This window comes from Antedon mediterranea, chromosome 8 (genome assembly GCF_964355755.1).
Source record: "Antedon mediterranea chromosome 8, ecAntMedi1.1, whole genome shotgun sequence".
Classification (NCBI taxonomy): domain Eukaryota; kingdom Metazoa; phylum Echinodermata; class Crinoidea; order Comatulida; family Antedonidae; genus Antedon; species Antedon mediterranea.
Window position 1 is genome coordinate 16554098 of NC_092677.1, and position 17223 is coordinate 16571320.

Here is a 17223-nt window from a genome sequence, read left to right on the forward strand (position 1 = left end):
AGGATAACCATTCAACAAAATGGCTGCCTCCGTGTCCGTCATGCCGTTTTTACGGAGGAGCTGCACATTTCTTAAATGTTTTCCAACTTACGCCGTACGAATACAATGTGCATCTAGAAAACCATGGGAACCTCCGAAACATCCGTATGTTCAAATATTAGTACATTTATTGTTTAATTTAATAAGCATAGGCCTATAGAAGGTACATTTTATAAGACGTCGAGCTAGCTAGGCCTAGGCTAGGCCTAAGTAAGTTATTGTTTTTTGTACAAATAAGAAAGGTTGCCTGCCCGAGTGCCGCAGCTGACATGGAATGGCTACGAGGTCGTTTCGGCCAAAGACATTTCGACCAGTCAGTAGTCGTTTCGTCTTGTTTTGGCCCTGACAGCTAACAAACTAGGCCTATAAACAATTTATTATTAATTTATTTAAAAAGTAAAATTTAATGTAGGGGGCCTATTTAATATTAATTAACTAGCCTAGGTTAGGCCTCTAGAGCTAGCTAGGCCTATATTTCTTGAATTGAGAACTAGGCTAGGCCTAGGTAGTAGTCTATCCTATAATTTGATTTTTTTTAAAATTGTTTTTGATCAATATTAGGATTGATTACTTGGCAACCAGACCACTTGATACAACTATTTATGAAAATGACATTACAAAAGAAAACGAAGAATTATTAAAAGAGTGGAACATAAAAAAGCACCAGTATGACACAAGTCCACTGAAGGAAGCACCGTGGGAAAAAGGCAAATGGGTACCGAAATCAAAGAGAACAGGTTTAGTTGGAATGAAACTTGGAATGATGAGACTATGGAATAAAGAGGGCGAACCATTAGCAACGACCGTAGTTCAGGTATTGCATTACTTAAAGATGTATTGATTGTCCTTTTGACTAATTCTAAAAAATTTAAAAAAAAAACCAGGCGAAATGTAATCAAATTAATTTACCTATTAATTATGTACACTTTTTGTTTTTGGCTCAAATTTTTTACTTAAAGTGAATAACGTTAATATTACTTTTTTTGATATGGCCAATTTAAATTTAGAATATTTTCACCTTTTTTGTGTTTCAAGGGACAATACATCTTTAATACTAGAAATCAGGAAAGGCAACTTAACTTCAAAACTTTCAGTAATATAAAGCTCTAACCCATTCTGTACATTTATAATTTTCTTGCAGAATATCATTCATTGGCATGATACCATAGGCCTACCTTTGATTTACATCTATGCTTATATAGCGCCCTCTATAATTACCGAGAAGGCAGTAGTGATTATATTTGTCGCATTATGCAGAAAAAATGTCTTGACCAGTGGCGTAACAGTTGAGCACGTACTGGCTTATGGGGGCCCCCTGAGTAGTGCCCAGAGGAAAAAACAGCCATTAAAATAGGCCTATGTTGAAAAAGGCTAAAAATGGCCGAAGCCTGTTACGCTACTTCTCTTGACCCGTACTGTAACAGTGCCAATTTAATCAAAAATAGTGTTTTTATTTTATATTTTTATAAACAATAATAAACAAAAATGTATTCTTGTTTGTTATAGTAACATTTTTATTTGATTTTGTGTGCATTTGTTTTCCAGGTTTTAGAAAACACAGTACTGAAGTATGAAAGCCCTGAGGAGTATAAATATAGTTCAAAGCGTGGAAACTACGCTGCATTAACAGTTGGGTCCAAAAACATACCACCGGATTCTGTAAGTAGAAAGATCTATACAAAGATTGTTGTCATTTATAATTAGACAGTTTTATTATTGTGTAAGTAGTATTCAATAGAATCTATCCTTAATAATTTATTTAATAAATATTCAATGTAATATTCTTGTACTGTGCCTTCATCAGTGCTTATTAAACTCAATGATATCTTTGTGCTGGGTGGCTTCAAAGTCTACTCAGCCTAAGCTTGTTTTTAAGGCCTTCTATTAGAGTCTAAATTCAACACAGCACATACCACTGGATATCGTATCCATTATTTGTTTGTAAGTACCCTTGACAGTGGACACCCCACGCTCTACATGTCTCTCGCCACATCATTCTAACCCTTGCTTTATCTGTTTTATTTCAGCGTGACAGAAGCTATATCGAACTGTTTAAAGGAACAGGTGTCCCTGTTAAAGATTTTTTGGCAACATTTACGATATCTGAAAATGCCAAGCTTCAACCAGGTAACTTTATTTTTATTCTGTATGAGAATTACCAATGATGGAAAATTAGGTTTCTTATTGACTGTTTGTTGTCATATGACTCTAAATCAAATTTCCACTGGTTCATTGACCGACCAGTTAGAACACAGTCTATAGTAATGCTGTGTGGCTTATTGTTTGTAGGACCAGTTGGAACACAGTCTATAGTAATGCTGTGTGGCTTATTGTTTGTAGGACCAGTTAGAACACAGTCTATAGTAATGCTGTGTGGCTTATTGTTTGTAGGACCAGTTAGAACACAGTCTATAGTAATGCTGTGTGGCTTATGGTTTGTAGGACCAGTTAGAACACAGTCTATAGTAATGCTGTGTGGCTTATGGTTTGTAGGACCAGTTAGAACACAGTCTATAGTAATGCTGTGTGGCTTATGGTTTGTAGGACCAGTTAGAACACAGTCTATAGTAATGCTGTGTGGCTTATGGTTTGTAGGACCAGTTAGAACACAGTCTATAGTAATGCTGTGTGGCTTATGGTTTGTAGGACCAGTTAGAACACAGTCTATAGTAATGCTGTGTGGCTTATTGTTTGTAGGACCAGTTAGAACACAGTCTATAGTAATGCTGTGTGGCTTATGGTTTGTAGGACCAGTTAGAACACAGTCTATAGTAATGCTGTGTGGCTTATGGTTTGTAGGACCAGTTAGAACACAGTCTATAGTAATGCTGTGTGGCTTATGGTTTGTAGGACCAGTTAGAACACAGTCTATAGTAATGCTGTGTGGCTTATGGTTTGTAGGACCAGTTAGAACACAGTCTATAGTAATGCTGTGTGGCTTATGGTTTGTAGGACCAGTTAGAACACAGTCTATAGTAATGCTGTGTGGCTTATGGTTTGTAGGACCAGTTAGAACACAGTCTATAGTAATGCTGTGTGGCTTATGGTTTGTAGGACCAGTTAGAACACAGTCTATAGTAATGCTGTGTGGCTTATGGTTTGTAGGACCAGTTAGAACACAGTCTATAGTAATGCTGTGTGGCTTATGGTTTGTAGGACCAGTTAGAACACAGTCTATAGTAATGCTGTGTGGCTTATGGTTTGTAGGACCAGTTAGAACACAGTCTATAGTAATGCTGTGTGGCTTATTGTTTGTAGGACCAGTTAGAACACAGTCTATAGTAATGCTGTGTGGCTTATGGTTTGTAGGACCAGTTAGAACACAGTCTATAGTAATGCTGTGTGGCTTATTGTTTGTAGGACCAGTTAGAACACAGTCTATAGTAATGCTGTGTGGCTTATGGTTTGTAGGACCAGTTAGAACACAGTCTATAGTAATGCTGTGTGGCTTATGGTTTGTAGGACCAGTTAGAACACAGTCTATAGTAATGCTGTGTGGCTTATGGTTTGTAGGACACAAACATTTTCATTTGCAATTCATAAAGCTCTGTCTACACTATCACACTTTATGTGACAAAAAAATGTATATCACTTGGGCATATCACTACCATTATTTGGGCACGTCATACTTTTTTTGTCATCAAACTAGTTTGATAGTGTAGACAGAGCTTAACAATGATTGATTTATTTTCAGGTACACCTTTGTTTGCATCACATTTTAGACCAGGAATGAAAATTGATGTTTGTGGGAAAACGTAAGTTCTACTATAAACCTCTAAAATATACTAGGAGCCATGTCATTTTATTTCCTTTTTAACTTGTTTTTGCAACTATTTTAATTTTTCTTCCTGTTACTTCATCATGTGGTAAATAAACAAAAATGATTAACATTTAATATTTTGTAGTAAAGCTAAGGGTTTTCAAGGTGTGATGAAACGATGGGGTTTCAAAGGGCAGCCAGCCTCTCATGGAGCTACTAAGACACATAGAAGAATCGGTGGTTTAGGAGGTGGAGGGGTAGGTACAATTCTTCCATAAGGACTTAAATTTTCAATGCCATACAATGCACAGAATTTAACAAAATTTAAAACTGTGCAGTACAATATAATTCTTTGCATTTATAAATAATACAGTACAATATATATAATATATTATATTACATTTTTTTATGATGTTCTAGTCGCCCAGTCGAGTCTGGCCTGGAAAGAAGATGCCGGGGATGATGGGAGATAGATGGAGGTGGAAGTATAATTTACAGGTAAGCATTGTCTTTATATTTTCCTTTCTTCTAATTTTGAACTTTACTTCCACTACCATCATCTTCATCACTATGTCCACATTTAGAGTTGGAGTCCACTACATAACTATTTTTATTTATTTACAATCTTTAAAAAGGATAACCCATGCAGATTCTTCATTAAAAAGTATGGTTCAAACAAAATACTTGAAAACACAATATTGGAATTTTCTTTTTCACTGGTGATTTGGATATCAGGAAACAATACTCTATGAAGAACTGTACAATGAAGTATCATGTATTGTTAAATTGCCTTTGATATAAGATGGTGCAAATAAATTGATGAAATGATTTTTGTAAAAAAATTCCTCAATTCAGCTTTTGTGTCTGCTACGGATTTGTATTTACCTTTGAATTGTTTTGATGCTTTTTATTCAGTTGTCATAAAGATACCGAGATATATATAATAGATATTGTTCTCACAATGAATATTTTATTACATTGATAGTCTTTTATAGCTTACATAATGATTATTTTTTTCCTTTACCAGATTCTTCGCATTAATACCAAACACAACCTTTTATACATTGCTGGCACTTTCCCTGGATTCAAGTACGATTTTTGCAAGATTAAAGATTCACAAATTACTCCTCTCACGACTGCACCCCCCTTCCCAACATTCTCTCCAGATTTGGACGAGTCACTGGATGAAGATCTCTACGCTGATCAAATTTTTAAATTTTCCGATGAGAGTATAAAATATGAAGAGGAAGAATGAAATGACTGTAGTATTTTAATTTCTTAAAAATCAATTGATTACAAAGAACATCACCAAATTGTAAATGAAATATTGATTGCTAGAATAGCTTAGTATTTGTTTGAATCATCGCAATAATTTGCGATTATTCAGCACTTCTACTAAATGATATGACACTAGGCTATCACACTATTCAATGTTTTATTTTTGTGTTTTACAAGAATTTGTTGTCGCATGTACGATTTTTTTAAATATGCAAGTTTCCATCTAATTAATAGGCAGGTTGCATACTCCAGTGAAACAAGCAGATTGTGTGTCACACTATGAGGTACTGTGTCAGTTCAGTATCTTTTGTAAATAAATAAACTGAATAACTAACAATCTGTACTGTTTTATAAAATACAGTAATTCAATTTAGAAACATTTTTGTACTGCTGCGATTTCTTGTTTGCAAATGCAATAAATAAATTGTTTTCCGCCCTCTATATTTTTGCTCATGCCAATATTAATTTGTTTGCCGCCCTCTGTAGTTGTACCAAGTCAAGTCACTCGAGCGAAACGCACATGTAAAAGGTTTGATTTTGATAGCTCGAGTTTATTTTATGTAAAAAATATTATTTATATTAACCATTTAGGATAAATTATCTGCTTTTCATGTGTCAATATTTGGTTTAGCCTGCCCTAGGCCTAGCCTAATCTAGTGTGTCGTGAACGGAAGGCCTACTAGGCCTACCGTAATAATATCGTTCAATTCTCCCGACCACCCGCCGCCAGCTCGACGAGGGCTGGTAGGCCGGACCTAGCTTACACCGGGGCCTATCCTACAAAAATGTAGGCCTAGCACAAAAGTAGACTAGCTAAATAGTCTAGCGGCCTAGGCCCCTAGCAGCCAAGGCCCAGCCATTCTTAATTATTAAGCCGACCTCTACTCTAGAGTCTATCTAGTATAGGCCTAGCTAGCTACTAGGCCAATAAATTATTATGAAGTATAAAATGTATTTAAAATTAATACATTTTTACTTCATAATAATTTATTTATAATAATTATTATTTAGTACTCGGTCAGTCTAATTACTGAAAACAAAATAAAAAACAAATAAATTCACAATAAAATCTATTTTCATTTAGGCCTAGTAACATTACATACAAGAGTTAATGAGTTACAAAATAGCATTTTTATTCTTGATTAAACATAATACGAGTACTATTCAGTATATTGTTAACTCAAGTGACGAAAACGCGTAAGCAATGTGCCAATGTTATAGGTGCTAAAATCATGCTTTGCTTTTGAAAATCGAAATACTGAAAACGAAATGGGTTTATACTTATAGATTCTGTAAGTAAATGTTTGTACGATTTTGAATTGTGTGCACACTACCATTTCGTAGGGTCTTCCTTGGTTTTGCATGCGCGGTCTTCTCTGTGTATCTTAGCTTTAGAAAAACTCCCATCAGAGAGGGCGACAATAAAAAAAAATATTGATACAAATTTGTTTTCGGGTTTTTGTTTTGGTACCAGGCCTATAGTAATACTTATTAATAAGGTCTACTTTTGAGTTGTGTGGGCTATCTACCTAGAGCCTCACTCTAGGGCAGGCTTATCTGGCTATAAATACAGTAGTACTAAGGCCTAATGTAATGCATGACAGTGATTAATGTAAGAATAGCCACTGCATAAATTATTTATATCTAGTTTTAAGGGTTGTTAACGTTTAGGGTCTTGATTGTTTGAGGAATTTTAACATACCGGTAATTTTGATTTATTTTCTATTTTTAGATATTTGTTTGTATTGCATAGCAATGGCAGTAGTTTTGTGTTGGTGCTCTAAGTACTTTACTCTGCCATTATTTCAAACAGCTCGTCTTTACCAAACAACTGTTCCTGTTGCAGCTGGGAAAGCTTGGAGAGAAAGGTAGCAAGATAATCATGAGTAACTTGTCTAATAGTGTAGAAAATGAAATTACAACAAATATACTGTATATATATATACTGTAATAATACAATTTTCTGGAAATTATTAGTAGTTATAAATTATATAGTGATGGGTTTGAAGATGGGGCTATTTTTGGGCAACTAAAACTAGGCCATGAATACCAAAAAGTTTACAAGTAATATAGGCCTAGACATTGATCGAAATGTTACCCTACTCTGATGTGCTTTTGTAGTTTGAGTAACACCAAATAATTTTTTTTGCAAGTGTTCTCACTGTATTATACTTGGTATAAAGTAAAAAAAATATGCCAGAGTAAGGCAAACATCTGTCCAATTACTCAACTTCTTGATGCAAAGCTACTGCACAGTAATAGAATTAACATAGCCATACTCCAGGCAGTGAAATACATCCCATTGTGAATTCACTATTTCAGAATGTAATTGTATTTTTATTTCAGCCAAGGACATGCAAGAACTGGAAATGAATATGGACCTCTGACTGACCTACCAGATTGGTCCTTCGCTGGTATGTACATTATTATAATATAGAGCGAGAAGGAAGGACACATGACATCCATGGGCCTGTTTCTGCTGCATAAAAAATAACCGGTTAAAATCGGTGTGAATAAATTAAAATCGGTGTGAATAAATTAACTCCTGTTTCTTGGCAGCAGAAACAGGACAAATTTGTGGTAACCGGTTAAAAGGCAGCGCAAAATAACCGGTTAAAAACACCAATTTAAATCGGTGTTAGAACGCCGTTTAACCGGTTATCGCTGAACAATTCTTAGCTGCAACACGAAATAACGGTTATTTGATTGACAGTTATGACCCCGGGTCAGATACCGTGAAGTGAACATGTATGTGAGATACCGTGAAGTGAACATGTATGTGGATGAATGAAATCACAAGATATGTTATTCAGTTGTGGGGGGAGAGAAAGTACGGGGAAGGATGGCAGGCAATAGAAAAGAATCACAGATAATAAATAAGAGCATTTTTGCGAAAGTAAAAGAGGAATTTGGGGTGGAGTTCCGGGGACTACCCAAGCTAAGCAATTTGAGGCGTTGGTACACGCTCGCGAAGGGTATGGATGGTCCTATATAAACACCAAAACGGAAACAAAAGGGACTCAGAATGTTGCAAATACCTACCAAACGAGAGTAAATAATGGTTAATCAATTATGAAAACCCAAATTTTATAGCAAAAATCATCCGAATTTATGTTATAAACGATGAATTTAGCAACAAAAACTTAATCCAAACGAGCGTATTTTTATGGCACGCCCTTAGTGCCTTTAATAGGAGAACAATCTTACTTTGATCGTTTTACATATAATTTTTTTAGAAAAACATCACATCGACCGAAAACAAAGGTTATCAGAGCTTTTGATAATATATTAAATATGATTTTATTAAGCATATAAATGTGTTATTATTTATGTTAGTACATAAATATACGAAACAATGTTTAATACTATTATCCTAGGCGATCGGGCGCTGCACGACCCTCCCCATGTTATTGAAGGCGCCATGAGAATTAATTTTATTAACGATGGTAAGTAGGCTTTACAAAAAAACAAAACTTGTAGACCTGGAGACAACATTTTATTATGTTAACATGTTTAAGATGGCGATATCACACACGTGTGTGTACTGACGTCGATGTAAACAAACAGCCAACTTACTACTTCCGTCTGAGTGTATTGCATTTTGGGTAATGATGACGTTTTGCTCGACGACCACCCATAGATTTAACCGGTTATTTCGGAGCACAAATTGAGCAGAAACGCGGTCTTGTTATTGTTATCTATTTTTAATCTATTTTAAAATAACCGGTTAAATTGCGTTATGCAGCAGAAACAGACCCCATGACAGCTGTGTAACATAAAGTTATAAATGTTGGCGATTGTTTACTTGCAGATGGACGCCCTGCACCTATGAGTCGTTCAATCCGGCAAAGACAAGAAATTCAGAGTAACATTGCAGTAAGTCAGATTCCTATAAGTAATATACAGAGTTTTTCATTTTAACCACAAATACAGCCAGGCAAATAGAACATTGTGCTAAACAATGAAAAGCCTAGCAAGATCGTCCAGACTTGATTTAACCAGAAGTATCAACGTTTTAATTTCACAAGCTATTAAAGGCCAGGTACGGGCAAAAAATTTCTATTGATCATACATTCCAATAATTATCGATCTTTAGTTTCCCCTATGTTTCATAATTTTTTTTAATTTTATTTGTGTTACACGAGCTTGTTGAAAATAAGCACTTTCTTATCAGTGGGGGGATAGTTCAAATTACACAGTAAAATCTCTATTCTTTTGTACACAAATTTTGTAAATAGTGAGGCATTTTAAAAAGCTATGAAAAATAAACGGGGTGGTAAAAAATGTTATCAGATGACTAAATATAGGTAATATAACTTGAATATTACATTTCTGATATTTTTATTCAACTTTAGATTTTTATTTTCATGCTATAGCAAAAATTATCTACTGTATATCCACCATCTTTTTTCACCGTCTAGGTAGTCATCAGACATGTTATTACATTAGGTTAACTACCTTACTACTGATAAAAAGTCTTCCTGGTTTTTATGGAAGAATTTTGCCAAATTTTGTATTTGACCATATTAAGGGAAATTCATGTTTTTTTGTCTCGATTTCTGTTACAAATATTTGATTTATGTACAATTAACTAAATATTATATTTAAAATTCATGCCTGTACCTGAGCTTAAGTCTAATTCTTATCTTGTTTATGACTGTACAAAGTCTGAAGCCCTGTCTACACTATCAAACAAAAAAAATGTGATAATGTATGCCCATATATGCACATGATATCATATCACTACAATATTTGGGTATATCACACTTGTTTTGTCATAAACTAGTTTGATAGTGTAGACAGCTTTAGAAGGAGTTTTGACTTGACTGTCACTTGATGTTTTGATGCCAGAGATGATCGCGAGTAGACAAAATGAAAAACAAGTTGACAATTAGTGTATTTCTTTACGTAGAACGCAACAAGTCAGCTGTGATAAACAATGACCTGGAGTGCAATGATGCGTAACCCATAAACTTAAAATACGTTCGTTACCAGGCCTCATGACATCAGGTTGATTAAAAATATACAGATGGTTTGAGAAAGAAAATGTGACCCCCTCCAAGAAACTTTAAATAAATAATAAGTATTTAAAGGATTTTAAACATAAGCCAGGGATGGTGGAGCGGTCACATCCCACGGTGAATATTTGCATCAGATCCTAATAATTCATCATCAAATGCTAGAATAACGTGTATAAGCATAAGCAAATATTAATTTTTCTTATAGGAAAGAGTTCAAATGCTAGGAAATGAGATGTTGACTGCTGTTCAACAAACAAAAGATAAGAAGATAATGAAAGAAAGGGAAAAACAAATATTAGAATCAAAGAAACTGAAGCCAAAGGGATTAAAAGTGAAGCCATCCAGAAGATGAAAGGGGAAAGAAAAAGAAAATGTCAATCAGGGAAATTGAGACTGAATATTTTATTGTAAAAATTTGTAACATCTTCACCATAATTTTCGGTCATAATTTTATCTAAGCTTTTCAGGGGCATGTAAAAAAACATTTTTGTTTACATTGTTAAATAACGTTATGTTTATATTATTCATAAACACTCATCTTCAGTACATATAAACTGTAAGGTATGTGTACCGATTTTACATATACACATAAAAAATGGTATTGGTGACAAAGACCAGAGACACATTGTATGTTTAAAAGTAGAAAGTGTCGATCACTGATAAGTCGCAAGCTGATATAAAAAAAATTAAAGCAACTACAGAGATTCACAGACAGTAGTGTGTTAACTTTAACAGACATGAATTGATATTTTGCCATTTCTTCAACCATTCTTTTCTATACATACTTTTACAACATAAAGTTTTTTAGAAGTTAGTACAAAGAGTCTTTGATTAGTAGCTTGCATGCCAAGTATATCATCAGTAACATCTAAACTTATCACCTGCTGTTTAGCAAGTTCATTGACAACACGACCACTTTTTCGATTTCTTAACGGCGATAACGTTGGACTCGGTTGGTGATAGATATAGAGATGCCGAACACAATCGCATAATACAGCATATGAGGTATCCTGGGAACAGGATGCAAATTTCTTTGATGTTTTAGCGGCCTGTATGTAACCTAGTGCGTTGAATGTCGCGGCATGTTTCCACGCATTGGACTGCAGTTCATCTGGTGTCACTGATTGCCAGACAATGCCATCAACATCGTGACGAAGACAGATGCATGGCATTTGTTTTGGATCAAGAGTCACGTTGAACAGCCACTGGTGACCACCTAAACTAACCTGTAAAAAAAGTTTATTTACCATCATATATTCAATATTCTGTAAGTAACAACTATGAACTCTAAATGCACATGGTTTATGACATTTTTTAGCAATTACACATTACTTTATTATTACGTTACAGAATGTATAAACATATAGTGTGGTCCAAATTTTTGCAATAAGTAAATTCTTGGCCAGACTCAAATTAAAGTGTCTTGAATTAAAAAGCCATGCAATGGTAATAATATATTAAAATATACAATTAAACTTGCTTTATTAGTGATCTCGTTTGTATTTCCATCAAACCTCGACATGGATGCATCAGCCTCCGGGCAGGCATCGCAATCTTCAAGCTCCTGGGGTGTAATTCCAGGTCTGAATCCCCCAGGATGGGGAGATGGACTCTGCAAGAAAGAGATAAAATTGTTATTCTCAATTTAGCAGCTTGTAGATAGACAATACTACACAGAAACTGATATAATATAAGTCAATGTTCTCTTACTAGTTCCTCTGACGTTAAATGTGCTAATTTTTCATGGATGATTCGTGCTTGGTCAGGATCAATTACATAGCGCCCTCTGGAGTTTCCTGTTACTACTTCACTCCACATTGTGCCAATGTCTTTCTTTGCAAGCATCAAATCTAGTCTGAAAAAAGTGGGGGGAAAATTACCAAATTGTTTATTTATTCTCAACAGTTGTCAATGACAGGAAAAAAATGGAAAGAATACAATGCAAAAATGCCTTTTTTTTTGCAATTGCCCAGTCAAAAGTTCATGAACTGAAATATTTATTTTAAGGTTAGTTTAAATACAGCTTCCCACATGACAATCTTTCCTAAAATACAGTGGTTACTGTTCTTTCACAATATGGGCAACAATTGTAGCAAGCTAGGCTAGCTAGGTCTACTTACCATTATTTCTGCTACTAGTCTCTAGTTGAAAAGGGCACTTTAGACAAAAGGGGTTTGTTAGGTCAGTTAAAACATTTTTTCTAAAATATAGTTGTTATTTAGACAAGGCGGTTTATTTATCCACAACCAAAAAACTGTTGCAAGCTAGCTAGGCCTATTTAGCATTACTTGCACTGTACTTCAGACAAAGGAAGGTTTATTTCAAACCCTCAAACCTCCACAGGCTTGGTTACACATGATTCTTTATCATTGACTTTCTCTATAATTTATAGAGAATGTCAATGATAAAGAATCATGTAACCAAGCCTGAGTAATACACCTACTCAGAAAAATTGCATAATACAGTACCAAGAAATGGCTGACAGTATGTCATCTTACTTTTTATTTTCTACGGTCCATGAGCTTGTTTCTACATCTATGTACCTCGGTAGTTCTCCTTTCAGCAATACTATATCATTCTTGATGCTGATCTCAATGTGATCATGTGTCAATCGTATCGTGAGATCATCTTTTGTCGCGTCTTGCGGTATGATGAATGTTACGATGACATCTTCTTGAGTTTGTGTCCATGTGTAAAGCGGTATTTCTTCTTAAAATATTAAATATTTATTTAATAATTTGTTGCAAACCATTTTCTTTTATGAGTAAAGTATAGTCCTAGAGAATTATTTGAAAGTGTCTTTTATAGAAATTATCTTCCATTATCAAAAGAAAAATTTTTAACAAAAGAAAATATTTACCCTCTTGTTCACTTTCTTCTGTATGCCCGTTTGATGTTATCGGCTTAAAAGTGTTCTGAACAACCTCAAAATCTGTTTCACTTGCCCACACTACAGCGCCACCATTACCGTCAATGGCTGCCATCCATGGAGCACTAGCCCCACTGAACTTTCGTCGCCCTATAATCTTTATAGATACATCTTCTGCAAGAAAAAAGGTAAGGAATACTATAACCCATTCATTACAATTATTAAAAATCATTATGGCACTTAAAAGCGACAAACAATTTTACTGTAATGATTAAAATGTGGTAAAGGATTTGGTACTGTATCAAAGATACCGATTGCTTAAATTACAGTATTAACTCAAAGGGGGAAAAAACATATCGCGGGTGAGTAAATACTAAAAAAATTAAATTGACTTTCAATTTATTGTCGACAAGAATAAGAAATAAAATCATACATTGACAAAGGGTGAGGATATAATAAACACAAGTAAAAGACCAAACAAAATGAAAATATATAAAACGTGATAAATCTACATATACAAATAATTAAATAAATTTTGTTAAGTTTGTCTATTAAATAAATATTCCTTGACATATTCAACAAAAAGTTTCTTGCTTGAAACAGAACCCACAACCCCTTGACCACATCACTATGCAAACCATGCAGCCAATAAAACAAGTTAAACTTTGTAATGAACACTGTTACGTATGCGGTGGGATGTCATATCATTTACTGTATTGTAGCAGCCATAAATTTTAATACAGTAGTGTATTTCTGGACACAACTTCATAACAAAATGAGCCATACTATTCATATAGATGACTGGTCAGAATTAGTTATTTAACCAGGTCATTTTTCTTTCTTTTTTATAGGCACAGTTTATCACTAACTTTGGTGGTTAAGGACCACCTTAACCTAGTAAACAACTAAGCATGCATTGAGAGGTCTTGAAGGGTAATAGATTACACCAACAAATATTCTACCTGTTGTATTAGAAAAAGTAATCCATTCAAGAATAACTTCAAAACTGTCATCTTTCCCTGAACTTGCAGATCCAGACTTTGTTTTCTCCTGCATGTAAAGCAGCAAGCATTCATACACAGGTTCATCCCCATTCAGGGTATGTATCACAGAGTCTAATAGTACAAAAGGCTGACTATCCTCACAAACCATATCTGAATATAGTACCTATAAAAAAGTAAATTAATCTCTGGGTTTCAGGTATATGATTACTAATTAATGAAATACCAGCCAATCATTTTTCTTTGATGGTACAGTACACCAGGTTAGAGTGAATATCACTCTTATCCTTATTATACCACTGGTTGGTGCTGGTAGGCCTACAGTACAATTAAATTAATAGAACAGTTCCACACGATAATAGAGAAATCCTATCTAACCATGATGAAAGAAGACTTGTCTCCAAACTTATCTCCATTTAATAATTATAATAAATGGGGCTTATATTGCGCGTTATACAAAGCTTCAATGCACTTAAAAAAGAACGAAAAGCGGAAAAATAAATCTGACAAAAAATGTGATGTGATACCATATTTGAGCATATCACTACCATATTTGGGCATATCACTACCATATTTGGGCATATAACTACCATATTTGGGCACATCACTACCATATTTGGGCACATCACACTTTTTTGTCAGATAACGTTTGATAGTGTAGACAGAGCTTTAGAGGGAAAAAAATAGTTAAAAAAGGTAAGTTTTCAGAGCAGCCTTAAAATGAATGAGTTGACAATGACTACAATAAAATTTAATGACAAAAAACAAGATCGACGTTTCGGAACCGTCATGGAACCATTTTCAAGATCAAGTGATCGATTTATACAAAAAAAACAACACCAATGGGTGACAGGAAATACTAATTAATTGGTTATTTAACATCAAAGAAGGCCTACAATACTAAGAACTTAAGTATTAATTAGCTCCTCCTTCTTAATTAATAAACAATTTAGCTTTGACTGAATCGGTTTGTTTATTAAGTGTAGGTTTTTGTAGATTTGACAGTTTGTAGAATATCCAGTTTAAATCATTTCGCTTTTATGACGTGGCAAACTCCTGGTACATGGTTCAGTAATCTAGAGGTCAAGTAAGTAAACACAAACAGATTACAATAATATACAAACAAACCTTCCATGGAATGAGTTCAGCAGTGTCTCTCTCACCAGTTGCCAGAATAATCAATGTTCCTGTTCCATCTGATAAGATGCCGATCGTTTCAGATGGAAAGGATATTGATACATTGTGTCTGTGCAAGGTTCTCTTCTGATCAAAATCAGGAATTTCAAAAACAATCTCTGGATTATTTAACTGTGTCTCCTAAATTAAAAATAAAGATATTATGCATTGGTACCTGGAAGATTCAAGTGCTAATTTATTTAAATTTACAGATGATGACATTAAATACAAACATATGCAAAATATGTCAAATCAAAAAGCATACTTACTAAAATCACCCGTAAACGCCTAACATGCCATTTCTCATCAATGTAGTAGACATTGTTTGTATTAAAAATATCCAAGAAAAGGTGGTTGTGCAATCCAAACGCTTTCACGTGTTGGTAGGAATATTGATCGTCGCGTAAACGCACAGAATCTATTCCTGAAAACCAAGAAAAGAAACAAGAAAGCAAGATAAACCAACTTAACAGTACATGTCCAATCTTTAAGCATTTTGCGCATGAATAATGAGTTCAGTAGGTTATATCTCAAGGTAAGTCTGCACCAGTTCATATTAGGTTATTAAATCACACTATAATGCACAGATGATGTGCCCTAAAGTGAAAGATTGATTGAAATGACTAATAATGAATTGAATTACACAAAGTATACAGTATAACAATACCATATTGAAACACTGATTCTCATCAGATCACCAAAGTAAAGCAACGTTCGGCTTGGTAGAACTTGGATGGTAGAATGTCTAGCAAAATAATGGGTACTTTCATTTCATATTCACAAAAGTGTGGGATCCTCTCCTAGTGTGCTGATTTAGGTGGGCTTGCACTTGCTTGTTGCTGTGAGTCCTGATTAAATAATAATCAAATTTCCTTTGTTTCCATTAAGCATGAGGACCTGCTGTATTCTGCCTGTATTATGTAATAGCAGGGAGTTGTAAAATAATAATTCATTCAAGTTTTTTTCAGCAGAAAAAGAATTAGAAAACTATGTATGAACATAATGACTAATGTACGATTAATTGTTTACCTGACTCTATTGGTAGTGAATAGATTGGCAATGAATCTAATGACAGTTTATACCCATCAAAATTTGGATCCAGCTGTGTTCGATCAACACTTAATGTCTCGGTAATTTCTGCCATTATTAAATGTTATCTTGACTTCTATATAATTTATACATAGTCCTAGATAAAAAGAAAATTACAGTATTTAATAAGATATAATATAGTAATAATATTCTGTATGCCTATAAACTATATTTAATAAAGGCAACTTAACAGGATGCTGAATGAGCTCCTCCAGAGATCAATGGGTTTATCTGTGGCTGTGATCAAAGGACTGTTACGAATTCCTATCTTTGCAAGGCGATCTTGGTGTCCTGCTGTTGATAGATTGTCTACAGAGTGGGGCCGGGAGGGCCTTTTTTATTCTGACCACATTAAGTCCCAACCCACCAAGAAGAAGAGTTTTCTTAACTAAATTGTTTACATACTATTTCCCCATATAAAATAGGCCTATGTACGCTCTTAGGCCAATTGGCAAAGGTAGGACCTAAGCTACTAGTAGTAGGGCTAGGGCCTCTAGGCCTATGTCTATACTTCTAACTACTGACATCTTAGTCATCATTATAGGTTAGATAGTATAGGCCTAGCTCTGAATGCCAAACCTAGCTAACTAGGCCCTAGGCCTACTACTATAGTATTACTAGCCTAGCCTAGCCTAGTAGTTGGCATAATAGGCCTAGGCTAGGCCTACTAGGGCCTAGGCCTATAGTATAGGCCCTAGTCAGAATAAATTGCGCACCGCCGCGCCGCCTGGCGATTTCAATTAAAAATTTCACAAACACAACCACAACAGGCTTACAAAGTTTATCCGTGACAGATCATACAAAACTAGGCCTATGTTGTAAAACAAATTGTATTTGTACCCTCCCTCCTATGCTGCTATGGATGTGGTCAAAGAATATATATGTCATGTGGTGCATGTGGAGGTGTACAGTCTGTACTGCTGCTAGCAAAGAACTTCAAGTTCTTTGCTGCTTCAAGTTCTTTGCTGCTATGTACACCAACACACGTCA

General features: G+C 34.7%; 3 protein-coding genes across 6 annotated transcripts; 2 read left to right on the forward strand and 1 right to left on the reverse strand.

Annotated features, from left to right (window-relative positions):
• Positions 1-3: 3 nt before the first annotated feature.
• LOC140056368 (large ribosomal subunit protein uL3m-like) lies at positions 4-5483 on the forward strand. Its single transcript, XM_072101724.1, has 8 exons — positions 4-144; positions 601-853; positions 1585-1698; positions 2067-2166; positions 3734-3794; positions 3945-4056; positions 4220-4297; positions 4827-5483. Exons 1-8 carry the CDS (start codon positions 20-22, stop codon positions 5052-5054), a joined length of 1071 nt encoding a protein of 356 aa, XP_071957825.1. The 5' UTR covers positions 4-19; the 3' UTR covers positions 5055-5483.
• Positions 5484-5570: 87 nt separating this feature from the next.
• Positions 5571-10465, forward strand: LOC140056369 (large ribosomal subunit protein mL52-like). Of its 2 annotated transcripts, none has more exons than XM_072101725.1 (5): positions 5571-5606; positions 6810-6945; positions 7424-7491; positions 8889-8953; positions 10304-10465. In XM_072101725.1, exons 2-5 carry the CDS (start codon positions 6833-6835, stop codon positions 10448-10450), a joined length of 393 nt encoding a protein of 130 aa, XP_071957826.1. In that variant the 5' UTR covers positions 5571-5606; positions 6810-6832; the 3' UTR covers positions 10451-10465. The 2 variants fall into 2 exon arrangements, with proteins under 2 accessions (XP_071957826.1, XP_071957827.1); XM_072101726.1 differs by lacking the exon at positions 5571-5606 and adding an exon at positions 5610-5637.
• A 394-nt stretch (positions 10466-10859) lies between these two features.
• Positions 10860-17223, reverse strand: LOC140056366 (nudC domain-containing protein 1-like). Of its 3 annotated transcripts, none has more exons than XM_072101721.1 (10): positions 17074-17223; positions 16174-16330; positions 15414-15568; positions 15097-15285; positions 13930-14134; positions 12959-13141; positions 12597-12807; positions 11809-11953; positions 11579-11710; positions 10860-11324 (listed from the first exon to the last, which is right to left on the reverse strand). In XM_072101721.1, exons 2-10 carry the CDS (start codon positions 16286-16288, stop codon positions 10860-10862), a joined length of 1800 nt encoding a protein of 599 aa, XP_071957822.1. In that variant the 5' UTR covers positions 16289-16330; positions 17074-17223. The 3 variants fall into 3 exon arrangements, with proteins under 3 accessions (XP_071957822.1, XP_071957823.1, XP_071957821.1); XM_072101722.1 differs by having other exon boundaries at positions 12597-12804; positions 17010-17223; XM_072101720.1 differs by having other exon boundaries at positions 17010-17223.